The sequence below is a fragment of the Neoarius graeffei genome, chromosome 3 (assembly GCF_027579695.1).
Source record: "Neoarius graeffei isolate fNeoGra1 chromosome 3, fNeoGra1.pri, whole genome shotgun sequence".
Classification (NCBI taxonomy): domain Eukaryota; kingdom Metazoa; phylum Chordata; class Actinopteri; order Siluriformes; family Ariidae; genus Neoarius; species Neoarius graeffei.
The window spans coordinates 75307339-75322402 of NC_083571.1; the positions used below are offsets into that span (position 1 = coordinate 75307339).

General features: G+C 40.8%; 1 protein-coding gene across 1 annotated transcript in view; it reads left to right on the top strand.

Moving 5' to 3' along the window:
- Window positions 1-855: 855 nt before the first annotated feature.
- The window catches only part of lmx1a (LIM homeobox transcription factor 1, alpha), a 34198-nt gene continuing 19989 nt past the window's right edge, over window positions 856-15064 (top strand). Inside the window, exons 1-3 of the mRNA XM_060915700.1 lie at window positions 856-880; window positions 4204-4384; window positions 14303-14520. Coding sequence (XP_060771683.1) covers window positions 856-880; window positions 4204-4384; window positions 14303-14520 — 424 coding nt within the window. The remainder of the gene's footprint in view (window positions 881-4203; window positions 4385-14302; window positions 14521-15064) is intronic.

The window sequence follows — 15064 nt, forward strand, 5'->3', positions numbered from 1 at the left end:
TCTGCTCAAAGGAAGGTCAGTTTTATAGCTTCTCTAAAGAGCTCAACTGTTTTCAGCTGTGCTAACATGATTGTACAAGGGTTTTCTAATCATCCATTAGCCTTCTGAGGCAATGAGCAAACACATTGTACCATTAGAACACTGGAGTGAGAGTTGCTGGAAATGGGCCTCTATACACCTATGGAGATATTGCACCAAAAACCAGACATTTGCAGCTAGAATAGTCATTTACCACATTAGCAATGTATAGAGTGGATTTCTGATTAGTTTAAAGTGATCTTCATTGAAAAGAACAGTGCTTTTCTTTCAAAAAGAAGGACATTTCAAAGTGACCCCAAACCGTTAGTATATATTAATTTCATTTTTGTAAATTCCACAACCCTCATTTCCCCCTTTTTTCAGTGCACTCCATTTAAAAAAAAATACTAATTGTGTTTTAGATGTTTATTTTATGACATCTGCATTATTGGGTCAGTAAAACTTTATTTTACAAACTTTCCTTTTACTACCAAAATTAAATGTTGCAGAAAAATGTTTGAACATCGGTAACGAAACTCACGTTCCGCAATACTTTTCAGACAAAACAAACAAAATGAGTGAAGTGCGGCGGGTTTTACTGCAGAAACATTGTGGCAGATCCTCCAGCAGATCCTCACTATACCTCCAGATCACTTCCTCATAAAACTGCTGATAAAATTAAATCTGGACTTTGTTTAGTTTATTACTGTTTACTGCTCTTTATATTTTTAATGTTTCGTTTTGAATCGATTTGAAGGTATTTTTGCTTGACGGGAAGACTTTTACACAGAACTTAAGGTGAAGGGTTCAGAAGCACACTGTGTGATGTGAGGAGGGATGGAGGGAGACTCTGGTCCTGCAGGTGATTACCTCCCAGCGGTCAGTAATGTAATGCGCGTTTAAGCGCAAGAGTAAGCGGATCTCTCTCTCTCTCTCTCTCTCTCTCTCACACACACACACACACACACACACACACAATACGCTTCAGAGCCGCTTTCGGTGAACTGACCGGATAAACATTAAGTGCTGAAAGTTTTTCATTTGTTTCTGCTGTGACTTCAACCTCATCCTCATCCTCCAGTGAGGTAGGTCTTGTGAAAAATAATGTAGTTAGCTAGGACATGAGTAGTACGTCTGTGTACTGATAGACGGGATAGTTATGAACTGAGACAGTAAGAGATGGTAAAATTATTAGAGTTTTAAAACATTTATTTATTTCATTTTTTTTAACCAGTGACACATGTATCACCTTCAGATAAATTCGTTTTCTTAAAGAAAAACCTCGCGTGTTCAAATCGACTATTTGTGGACTATTAATTAATGAAGTGTAAATATTAAATAGAAGCACTTTATAGGTGTACTCAGACTTTTTTTTCCCCACTGCTGCATGTTTATGTGAATTATATCAGAGTATAATTCACATAAACATACTGAAAAATGTTCTAAAAGATCATGATTTTTTTCCAGCAGGTTTATTCTGAAGAGCCAATCATGGGAGAAGACAATTTAACGACTTTACTGGGTAAATTAATCAAATTCATCACTATCATCGCTGTTGTTGTTGTTAAAAATCATGTCACACAACTTGTTTTGCTCTCTTTCAAGAAAATAACTATTCCTGAGTCTGAACTCTCTCTCTCTCTCTCTCTCTCTCTCTCTCTCTATATATATATATATATATATATATATATATATATATAGTGCTGAGCGTAAATGAGTACACCCCCTTTGAAAAGTAAAATTTTAAACAATATCTCAATGAACACAAACAATTTCCAAAATGTTGACAAGACAAAGTTTAATATAACATCTGTTTAACTTATAACGTGAAAGTAAGGTTAATAATATAACTTAGATTACACATTTTTTCAGTTTTACTCAAATTAGGGTGGTGCAAAAATGAATACACCCCACAACAAAAATTACTACAGCTAGTACTTCCTATGGCCTCCATGATTTTTAATGACAGCACCAAGTCTTCTATGCATGGAATTAACAAGTTGGCGACATTTTGCAACATCAATCTTTTTCCATTCTTCAACAATGACCTCTTTTAGTGACTGGATGCTGGATGGAGAGTGATGCTCAACTTGTCTCTTCAGAATTCCTCAAAGAAAATAATTTCTTTACACCACAAAGCTGAAGGCTACAAGAAGATCAGCAAAGCTTTACTTATCAGTCAGAATACTGTAGCAAAAGTGGTACAAAAAATTTAAGAAAGATGGAACTGCAACCATCTCACAGAGACGTTCAGGTCATCCACGGAAGTTAACACCTTGACAGGAGCATCTTCTCATGAGAAGGGTTGAAGAAAATCGGTATGCAAGTTCAGTGCAGTTATCTAAAGAAGTAGAAAGCCAAACTGGGGTGACTATTTCCCGTGACACAATACGGCGTACACTGAAGAGGAATGGCCTGCATGGATGCCATCCACGAAAGAAGCCTCTCCTAAAGCCCAGGCACAAAAAAGCCCACCTAGAGTTTGCCAGGGCCCATGCTGACAAAGATGAAGACTACTGGGACTCTATACTCTGGAGTGATGAGACCAAGATAAATGTTTTTTTGAACTGATGGCTTCAAAACTGTATGGAGTCACAAAGGTGAGGAATACAAAGAAAAATGCATGGTGCCTACAGTGAAACATGGTGGTGGCAGTGTCCTTATGTGGGGCTGCATGAGTGCTGCTGGTGTCAGCGAGCTGCATTTCACTGATGGCATCATGAATTCACAGATGTATTGCTCTATACTGAAAGAGAAGATGCTACCATCACTCCATGCCCTTGGTCGTTGTGCACTTTTCCAACATGACTAAACACACATCTAAGGCCACTGTTGGATTTCTGAAGAAGAACAGGGTGAAAGTGATTCAGTGGCCAAGTACCGTATGTCTCCTGATCTGAACCCAGTCAAACACCTATGGGGAATTCTGAAGAGACAAGTTGAGCATCACTCTCCATCCAGCATCCAGTCACTAAAAGAGGTCATTGTTGAAGAATAGAAAAAAATTTGATGTTGCAAAATGTCGCCAACTTGTTCATTCCATGCCTAGAAGACTTGGTGCTCTCATTAAAAAACATGGAGGCCATACAAAGTACTAGATGTAGTAGTTTTTGTTGTGGGGTGTACTCATTTTTGCACCGCCCTAATTTGAGTAAAACTGAAAAAATGTGTAATCTAAGTTATATTATTAACCTTACTTTCATGTTATAAGTTAAACAGATGTTATATTAAACTTTGTCTTGTCAACGTTTTGGAAATTGTTTGTGTTCATTGAGATATTGTTTAAAATGTTATTTTTCAAAGGGGGTGTACTCATTTATGCTGAGCACTGTGTGTGTGTGTGTGTGTGTGTGTGTGTGTGTGTGTGTGTATATATATATATATATATATATATATATATATATATATATATAATATAATTAGTGTGTGTGTGTGTGTGTGTGTGTGTATGCGTATTCTTGCAAATTTTCTGGACTGACTGACCTTCATGTCTTAAAGTAATGATGGGCTGTCATTTCTCTTTACCAGTTCTTGACTTATTATGGATTGTTGTGGAATAGGGCTATTTACTGTATTTTTATTATTTACTATTTACTGTTTGATCTCAAACACATTAAAAAGGCAAGAAATTGCACTAACTAACTTTTGATGAGGAACACCTGTTAACTGAAACGCATTCCAGGTCACTACGTCATGAAGCTGGTTAAGATAATGACAATAGTGTGCAAAGCATCATCAAGGTAAACGCTGGCTACTTTGGAGAATCTAAAATATCAAACACATTTTGATTTTTACACTTTTTTTTGTTTACCACATAACTCCATATGCTATTTCATAGTTTTGATGTTTTGAGTATTGCTCTACAATATAGAAAATAGACAAAGTACAGAAAAACCTTTAATGAGTAGGTGTGTACAAACCTTTGACTGGTACTGTGTATATATAGCTACTGAACAAATTATATATTTATGTATTTTCATAGGTCTAAAACCATAATGCACTTTGATGTGCAGAGCACAGATATAATTGTTTCATTCAACCATTTTTCATACTGACCCAGTCTTGTCATTTGTGTCTCATAGAGAATATATTCTCTCTCTCTCTCTCTCTCTCTCTCTCTCTCTCTCTCTCTCTCTCATCATACACTCTACCTCTGTGTATTGTGTGTTTTGTGTTCCCATACAGAGGGTGTGTACAGTCCGGTGTGTGAGGGCTGCCACCTGCCCATTGGTGAGCGTTTCCTGCTGCGTGTGCATGACTCTCTGTGGCATGAGCGCTGTGTGAAGTGTGCTACTTGTGCTGAACCACTGAAGATCACCTGCTTCCTGCGAGATGCCAAAATCTACTGCAGACGAGATTACCAGAAGTAAGATCCCCTAACCTTCTACTCAACCACTGCCAGGTTACCTGTATCTAAGTATCGGTACTGAATTTGGTTCGCCTTCTTGCCGGGGTACCAAAAAGGAAACATATAGGTGAAGATAGAAATAGGGCAGATCATGTATTGCTGCAAAATGGCTGTTACAGAGCCATGTGGTTCTAATTTCTTTTCTGTGGGAAATTTATCTTCAGTATTAATGTAGTGACTGTGTGGTAAGTTTCATGATTCATTCAGGAAGCACATTATCCTGGTCAGAGTTATGGTGAATCTGGCATATATCCTGAGAACAGTTGTGTGTAAGGCAGGGACACACCCTGCCAGTTCCATTACAAGGCACACATGCAATCACACACTCCTCAGCACCTAGGAGCAATTTAGTATAGCCAATCCACCTCTGCATGTTTTTGGACAGTGGGAGGGAACTTGAAAAAAAAAATATGCACACAAAACTCCACACAGACAGTAACACAAGCTCCGGACCCTGGTGCTGTGAGGCAGCACCGCTATCCTCTGAACCATCTTCATGACACAGTTCCAAATGACTGTTTTCAGTGTTTCTACACTACATTGTAGTGAAAGGAACTTAGATTCTGAAGCTGATTTGTTTCAATGAATCAAATTCAACTGAGTCATTTGACCAATTTAGTTTAACATACAGGAATATCACACACATCTCATCTCATCTCATCATCTCTAGCCGCTTTATCCTTCTACAGGGTCGCAGGCAAGCTGGAGCCTATCCCAGCTGACTACGGGCGAAAGGCGGGGTACACCCTGGACAAGTCGCCAGGTCATCACAGGGCTGACACATAGACACAGACAACCATTCACACTCACATTCACACCTACGGTCAATTTAGAGTCACCAGTTAACCTAACCTGCATGTCTTTGGACTGTGGGGGAAACCGGAGCACCCGGAGGAAACCCACGCGGACACGGGGAGAACATGCAAACTCCGCACAGAAAGGCCCTCGCCGGCCCCGGGGCTCGAACCCAGGACCTTCTTGCTGTGAGGCGACAGCGCTAACCACTACACCACCGTGCCGCCCCATACAGGAATATAAATATTCTAAATTGCACCACATACTTGCAGCCAAAATTTGTACTCACCATCTTTATAGGATGTGTTTAATAATTTTCCAAGGTATCTGCTCCAATGTATTATAATAAAAATAAAACCCTAAAATTAAAACATTACCACTTTTGCTATGAACTCAATCCATATTCATCCATGTAATACATTTCTTGTCTTAAACAACCACAAAAATCAAGTTTGTGAAATGGGACATTGATAGTTTTATATTGTATTAATGAAAGAAGCAGCAGTGAATCCCACATTTTAACACAAAATCAGCCAAAAGTTTATTTGTGCCAAAGATTTTTTGAGTAGCATTTTATGAATCAGTTAGATGGTTAATCATTCTTTCTTACTGCGTTACTACTGGATTCATTGTGTCACAGCTCCTCCTCCTTTAAGAAGTAATGGAAACTGATGTAGGTGCTTGACCAGGATATGGGTAGTTCTAGATTTGGATTAATTATTCTGGTGTAACATGCTGTTTATTAGAAAAGTGTTAAACACTATACTGGCAAAGCCACCAACAATATGACCAGTTAATGAAAATTAGAAGAATAAAAATATTAAAATTAGCCTTTAGGTTGAATGATTAACACTTTAACCTTTATATTTAATTTTATGTTTGTGCCAGAACTGTATTGCTATAGAAGTTCAGTCAGCACTGAGCTGTGAAGTACTGCCTCTAACGGAGAAGTTAGTGTCATAAACTCTAAATGAAAATGCGTACACCTAAACATTACCTTGAAAACATTTATAGCTAAAGTCAACTGGGCAGAAACAAAGTTTTACACTTGCTGTTTATGTTTTATGTGACAACAAACAAACAACTGTTCCTACAGAGAAAAGATCCAGATGTTTTGTTTGGAAGGTGTGTTTTCTACAGTAGTCTGTTAACCCAGGATGTAGTGCTATAGAACTTGAGACCAGCCTCAAGACCACTTTTTGAAGGCCTTGGCCTCATTTTGGAATTAACCACATTTTTACTCGGTCTTGTCTCAGTCTCAGATATAGAGGACTTGGGATTTTATTTCAAGATCTGTCAAGACCCCAACTGTGGGTATTTCACTAAATTGCCTGTGCGTTGTCTGATTTATTTTAACATCATTTCTGTGATTGGATGTAAATTTCCTGCTTCAAATGCAATCACAAACACAACAAATGCATCAAAACAAATGCAACAAAATGTGACTCATTGCTAATTTGAAATTTTTCTTCCTGTTAATGGTTGTCACCCCTCCCTACCCCCTTTCACACACACTGGTCTGGTCCTAGTCTTGACTCAGTCTTGCCCTGCCTTGGTCTTGGTCTTGACTTGATCTCAACCCCTCAAAGGCTACGTTCACACTGCAGGCTGAAGTGACTCAAATCCGATCTTTTCGCCCATATGTGACCTGTATCCGATCTTTTATTGACAATATGAACGACACAGATCCGATTTTTTCAAATCCAACCCAGGCCGTTTGGATATGTGGTCCTAATTCCGATTCCTATCCGCTCTTTTCATATGCGACTTCAGTCTGAACCGCCAGGTCGCATTCATCCGACTTACACGTCATCAACAAGCCACAAACGTCACTATTCTGCGCTGAAGTAGGCGGTGGGTCTCTCAAAAAAAGTTACAACAACATGGCGCATAATCACGGGCGCAGATAGAGGGTGGGACTCGTCCCACCCAGATTTAAATTCACCTCGTTCGGTCCCCCCCACTTATAGGGAGGAAAAAACGTCTATGCTGTCTTTCTTTGCATAAGGCAAACCTCACGGAAAAATCAAAAGACTAATTACCATTCGGTTTATTGAGGTGCACAGCAGTGTATACATAGTTGCAACAACTCACATAAAACAAAGACTGATATTCGGTTGGTTGAGCTGCGCAGACTGCACAGGTTGCGAGCTCGAGCTTGGTTGCTATGGTAACCCACAACAAGTTTGACAGGCATATCGGGGTTGGGGTTGGTTTGCTGGCAGCTTTGTCCCCCCCAGTTTTTTGTCCCCCCCAGTTCAAAAAACGTATCTGCGCCCCTGCGCATGACATCAATGCGAGGGACGCTTCGGGCTGTGAAGGTTCTGAATCTTCTCAATGGAAGGACGCAGAGGTTAGGGAGCTGATTTCCATTTGGGGGGATACAGCTATTCAAGCTAGATTGGATGGGTCATACCGCAACCGGGCGGTTTTACGTCCGTAAACACTGGCCATGCTCACTGCGTGTGACGTCGTCGTATCCTGCAATGCGCATGCGGAACACTTTTAGGTCGCTTTTCGTTCATACTGAGGATCACATACAAGTCGCATATATTTGTTAATGTGAACGACCTCACAAAAAAATCGGATTTCACAAAAAAATCGGAATTGAGCATTAAGCCTTGCAGTGTGAACATAGCGAAAGTCTTGGTCTTGTCTTAGTCCTGATACACTTTGGTCTTGGTCATGATTTGGTCTTGGTTTAGGTGGTCTTCACAACTGAAAGTACAGTTGTAAGTTTGTGGCTGTGTGAGTATGAGTTCTCAATTGTGTCTTTACTTTAGTTAGACTTTCAATTGCAGATGTACAAATGTGATGAAGGTTGAAGAACTTTACCTGCACTGAGGAAGAATAGGTTGACTAGTTAGTGTGGACAATATTTGTGTATATTTCTCTGTGTGTGTGTGTGTGTGTGTGTGTGTGTGTGTGTGTGTGTGTGTGTGGCAGGGGGGGCTTTGAGGCACTTGGCACCGAATTCTTTCAAGACAAGGTGACTAAGAAGGAAGGGCTGTGGTGGGCCAAGGAATGTGTGGACACACACACACACACACACACACACACACACACACACACACACACACACACACACACACACAAAGTTGTCCAGACCAGGACGACACTACTGACACATTGTCAAAATGTGTGAAATTAGTGAGACTCATCAATGTGGCAACTGCAAGCTGGGGACAGCATATGGCCGCACCACCGCCGTGCGCCACCCCCCTGTTGACCCCTCAAAAACATATCCATGCGTTTCCTCCCTTGCACATTCGTTCTCACCTCCAAATATGAAAACACAAGCCAGAATAGAAGACAAGACGACCCCGACAGAGTCAAATGACAGTTGAAATTTTCAAGCGTTTCACACAATAACAGTAATATTAGGATGAGACAGATGTGAGAGAAAGTCATACCAAAAACTTCATTTTATAGTTTTATCTGACTTTCCAGCACCAGAGCATGAAGAATACAATGTTTATTTTTTCTGCATAAGGATCTCCATCCCTGAAAGGCCAAATGACACAGAGTTAGAGGTTAATTTATGTATCAGATAAGAATTCACGAAGATACAAAATGTGTTTCACTAAACGCTTATTGATATAACTTTTGTTATATAGTGAGTATAAAGTGATAAAAGTGAATTGAGAGCAACTGTATTTTCTGTTCTTTTCTCAGTACAGTGATTGTTTTTAAGCTTTTCCCTTACAGCCTTGATAGACAGAGACCCAGAATTATTAATTGAAAACAAAAGACTTTACTGCCTTTTAAGAAAAGTTAATATGAACCTGTGGGTCTGGGCTTTTTACTATTACGCCACCCCACCCCCCCACACACAGAGCTGAAGTGATAATGATGGAAGAATGACCACTGTGCTCTTAATAAGTGGACTTGCAGTAGGCTGTGAAGTTGATGGAGGTTTTTAGGAGAAGTGAGGAGTGGACCATATGTTCAGGGAGGGGAGAGCTTTGAGGAGGGGGTTGCATGTGTGTAGTGTGTGTGTGTGTGTGTGTGAGAAGGACCAGTCCCCAGACTGTACCTTGCACTGAGCCATCTGGGTTGATGCCTGGTGTCGCCGCTGTTCATCTCAGGGGCGCTGCTCATCCAAGCGTGAGCTTATATGACCTGACCAATTAGCCACATACCCAGTGCTTGGCATTGCCCACCACCATACCACTTAAGTGCAGGACTCCACTTGATTCCTGTCCACCAGGGCTCTAGCTGGCACAGTTTGTATTGTGTTGAAGAGCAGAATTACTGTAAGTGGGTCAGTGCAGTGAGCGATCTTATGAGCTCCTATTGTATATACCTTTCAGCTACAATAACATAAGAGAGTGCAATTCAAAAATCTAAATTAACTCCAGAGATGGAAAACAAATGTGGATAATTCTATCCAGTTATATTTCTCCACATGATGTGGTAATGCAGTGTGTGATGTGTCTCACAGCCCCAGGTTTCTGTCTGTGTAGAATTGTGTAGGTTCCCTCTTATGGCCTCAAGGGTTTCCTCTTACCAACCAAAACATAGGTTGTCTACTCTAAATTGCCCCTAAGAGTTAATGAGAGTGAGACTGTGTGAGCTTGGTGCCCTACTGAAGTGGATGGACTGAAGTCCCATTCAGGGTGTTTTCCTGCCTCTCTCCCAGTATTCCCTGGATAGGCTCTGGATCCACTGCAAGCCTGACCAGGATAAAACAGGTACTTAAAATTAATTAATTAATTAATTAATTAATTAATTAATTTATTTATTTACTGTAGTTCTCAAGTAACCGTGAGTTGGCCGAGTGGTTATTGTGTCTGCCTCTTGACAGGGAGATCACGAGTTCTACTTGCGGTCGGGTCATACCAAAGGCCATCATAGAAATAGTACCTACTGCCATCTGGCAAGGCACGCTGCAATACAGATGTGAGTGGGAAAGTCAAACTCTCACAGTTACCAGAGGACTAAACCCCCACTGTAATCCTAGCTGTATTGAGGTTTTTCACCCACGTGACCAAGTCATGTGAGGCTGCCATTTTGGACGTCACGGCTCGAATCAGTTTGAATGCGAGGAAGGCGACAAACGAAAAACATAAAAGAAAAAGGAGCGAGATGCAGAAAACACCTTCACTATCCAGCGACGTAGGGCATTTACAGAGCGAGCAGAGGGAGAGGTATTTGCAAAAATTGAGGTTAGCAGGCTTAGAGAACGACGTTTACCTGCTTCCACCAGGATTGTTCACTGATGTACGGAAGTACACGAAGCCCTCGTCTTTACCTGACATCGGCCCACATGATCTGTATACCTATGTCGTTAAAAACCCATCGCCATACACAGGTATTGATCTGAAAGCATATAAGAGTTTGGATGCCTACAAATATTTTGTGTCAGGCTGGGTAACATGCCTACATCTGTGGGTCGTCCCTGGAGCCGGTGGTCGCCATCTTATTACAGCTAAGGTTTGTTCACATTTTCATTTACTTTCGGTCCTCAGGATAAACAAAATGTTATTAAATGTCATTGAAATAACTTCTTAGTCTGTTGAGACATGGCCCGTTATAAATTTGCTGTTACCAGGCAATGACCAAGAACTGTATTATTAGGGTCGGTGTCTGTGTTGTAGCAGTGTACTAGCAGCTAGCTGTTAGCACTAGCTAATGTCAACAACATAGCTAGTATGTTACTGTAGCAATGTTTACGTTCAGTCATTTGGATGACTGTTAAAACCTTTCAGTCTCAAGTTTTTCCTTTATTGTATTTACTAGTTTACTGTAATTATGATCCGGCAGCTATTTACACCGGATCCAGTGTAAATAGCTGCCGGAGCGTGCTCCGGCTTGCTCCCCCTCAAATTAAGCAGCGCACTCCGGCTTGCTCCCGGAGTGCTCCAGGAGCAAGCCGGAGCGCGCTGCTTAATTTGAGGGGGAGCAAGCCGGAGCGCGCTCCGGAACCTCAGCCGGAGCACTCCAGGAGCAAGCCGGAGCGTGCTGCTTAATTTGAGGGGGAGCAAGCCGGAGCGCGCTCCGGCAGCTATTTACACTGGATCCGGTGTCTGTAACACGTTTTTTTTTCAAGCTGGTTCTCCCTCTCTGTCTGCAGCGTTAGTATGTAGCTTGACCTTCAAAATGGCGGACACCGGGGCGTCACGTGACCCTGTGACGTCAGGTGAAAAACCTCAATAGGCGAGAGGCTGAGGGCTATCAAAACGGAGAATGGCGCCGCACCCATATGCCTTAAAGAGTTGGTAGTACAGGGACAGGATACTGCCTGGAAAGACCAGATTCTGGCGTGAGAGGGACTTTGACTTGACTTGAGTTCTCAAGTAACCCCACGGCTGACGGGAGCCTTTCTGTGCGGAGTTTCTGTGCATGTTCTCCCCGTGTTTGCATGAGTTTCCTCCATGCGCTCAGGTTTCCCCCACAGTTCAAAGACATGCAGATTAGGTAAAATACCCAGCCACTTGGGTTGTACAAGACAGTTCATACTTAGTGCTGGCCCCAAGCCTGGGTAGATTTGGGAGGGTTGCGTTAGAAAGCGCATCTGGTGTAAAACCTATGCCAAATCAAATATGTGGAATAGATCTGCTGCTCTTTCTACAGTCTTCTTCTTCTTTCGACTGCTCCCCCTAACGAGAACAACCGAAAGAAGACTGTAGTTCTCAAGTATGATCACATCATTGTTCACTGATACATGTGCAATATGAGACATGACAACATAAAAAGAAGTAAAAGATTATTCATGATAATAAGATGTGTTTCATTGTAATAGAAGAAATTCCCAAATTCCTGAAATGAATTTGTCTATGTGTGTGTGTGTGTGTGTGTGTGTGTGTGTGTGTGTGTGTGTGTGTGTGTGGACAGTGACTTTCTTCACCCCCTCAGAGACTGTCTGTCATCTGGGGAGACATCTGTCCTAACACCAATTGATCGACTATATTCAATGCAGGACTCTTATTTTGTCTCGTGTGTGTGTTTTATGTTGTGTCTCATTCTCCACATGAAAAATTATTAGTGGTATCAGTTAATTAAATATTTACTAATTTAGCTCAGTTGCACTTGAGTCCTCATGACATCATTTGATCATTATTAGATTTAAACAGCTCACTATAAGAATATATTATTACTATAATATCAATATCAAGTAGTTGATCCTGAGATGCCTATAAGATACAATTTTTCTTTTAGACTTATACATTTATGGCTCTAAACTTTTGCTTTAGGTTTAGAAAACTTGGGACGGTTTATATCTTCCTAAATTGACTGAAAATTACTTCATTACCCATTTGAATCAATCACTCATGTTTTTTAGCCTTGGGATAATTTCTAAATCTGCAAATAGTGTTTATTAAAGTTTACTGAATGTTCACAAACCAACTGATGTATGAGACAACAGTGTGGGATTAGTTTTTGTTTCTCATGATACATAATTATTTAAACTGTGTTTTAATTTTTTCCAGGCACTGACTAGTATCTAGAACTAAAAAGGTAATACTGATTACCCAGTTAGTACTCTTACTAAGAGAGCATCTGTATTAATGCAGGTATTTTTGTTTAGCAGAAATAACACGGGCTTCATGGACTCTCAGTAAAATCACTGACTGTATGACCTGTAAGTCCTGCTTCTCCCCTGTGTAGAAAAACCTGACTTGGTTTCCCACAGCAACTCTAATAGCCTACAACAATGCAAAGCTTCGGGATGTTTCAGTTCATGCTCATCACAGGAGGATTTTCACTGTGTGTGTGTGTGTGTGTGTGTGTGTGTGTGTGTGTGTGTGTGTGTGTGTGTGTGTGTGCAGGGTGCATACCAGGAGTAAATTCCTTTGAATTCTTAGATAACATAATTAAAATTGGAGCAGTGAAAAATTAAAAAACAAAAATAAAGAAAAGATTTCTACATTCATGTTTCCATGATTAAGTATATCTAGAACCTTAACTGAACTTGAAACATCATGAATTCTTCACTCCAAAAAGTTAGTGATGTCCTCAAGAGCTGTCACACCTCTGGAAACAAACCTTCTGTCACCTGCATCCAAACCTCAGCCCTGGTCCCCCTCTGTCCGTGGAAATCTCAGCCCATGGTTTGACAAACAGAAAATGCGGCGGCTGCCAGGGCACAACAATGTGAGCGCAGCTCGGGGCCAAGTTCTGCAATTGTCTGCAATCGGTTAAGTCGAGTTAAGATGGTTCCCTGGCTCAGCCTCTCTCGCCAGGAGGCCCTGTCGTGACTGCTCTGGCTGGAGCCATGGCCTGCAGAGCTGCTTTTTTCTCTGCTCCCTGGGAGTTCTGTTCCCGGACGCTGCAGTGGAGCCGACGGCTCACGTCTCAGTTCCTTCTGACCCACAGCTCCAGTTGCTAGGAGCTAAGACTGTGGTAGGGGCTATGCATCTGTGTGTTTCAGGAGGGTCGAAGGGTGGAAAAACAGGGGGAGGCAGGTTTGAGGGAAAAGCTGACAGTCTCATCTGACTCCTAAATGAAAAGAGTGATGTTCCAAAAATAGTTTCAGTGTCTGAACTCTAGTTTATCTGGATGCTGTTCCTGTCAGTTTTTGTGAATGGTTTTGTGAATTTATTCTACAGAACCTGCTCTTCTTGCCTTATTTGCGCCTTATGCTACATTTACACTAGTAAGCAACCAGTCACCCATCTCACTGACAGTATATCATTTGTGGGCATGTACTACTCAGCATTTTTTAAAAATAATTTTTGAATAATTAATATTTTTAAAATAAGTATTAAATAATGTACTGATCTGTATGAAAATTGTCTGTCTGATTCCTGTTACATGCCGATTAGCCAAGAGTTAACAGTTTTCTTATGTCCACATACCTGAGCCACCAAACTTCTTTGCTATTTCCTTACATGCTTTATTCTGCTACATTGAAAGTGAAAGGTCTCCTGTCACTTGCTAGTGTGAACGTAGGATTATAATGTCCTTCACAGAGCCTTATCCTGTTATTTATGTTGCTTTATAGTTTTGGAGGCATCTTACATCATATTACAGAATAGAATACAAAACCTGATTTCACATGAGAGTTTCAAACTTCATTAATCATTAATACTTTTTTATAACAAATAGAATAAAGTCCTATACTCTCTCTCTCTCTAGACTGTTCTCAGTGCGCTGTAGGGCTTGTGCTGAGGTTATCTCCCCAGCAGAGCTGGTGATGCGAGTGGCTGATGCAGTTTTCCACCTGCACTGTTTTTGCTGCTCAGTGTGTGACTGCCGGCTGCAGAAAGGAGATCGCTGTGTGCTGGTGGGAGACAAGCTGCTCTGTACACAACATTACCAGCACACACTGAGCAGTCCCACCACCACGGACTCAGGTACTGCACAACAACACACACTTCCAGGCCTTAAGATTATAAGCTTCAATCAGATATTTATGGGTAGAATGAAAGTTATGATTATACATATTTACATCCCATTGAATATATGTGTGATGTTTTACACCAAAACAATTGATTAAATGTCTAAAATTACAATGTTTAAAAACTGTATCTATATTTATAACATAAAATCTATGAAAGAATTAGATTTTAGTAAGAAAACATTTTCACGTTATTCTAGTATAGTAAGAGGGACTTTGGAAATTAGGAGTTATTCATCAGATTTAATACTAAACCTAAAATTTGAGAGTGTAATTTCTAAAATGGTTTCCCCAGGAGCTGACCATCTCTCAGTCAAACACAGAGCTATAAATATTTAAAAGAAAGAACGAAAGAAAGAAAGAAAAGCAAATTTGACACAATGCTAAGTGTGTTCTTTCCCCAAAACAATACCAGGCTTTCTCAAACTAAGAGTCAGTAACATTGTGGACTGCCTCTCAAGGATTTACTAACACACACACACACACACACACACACACAC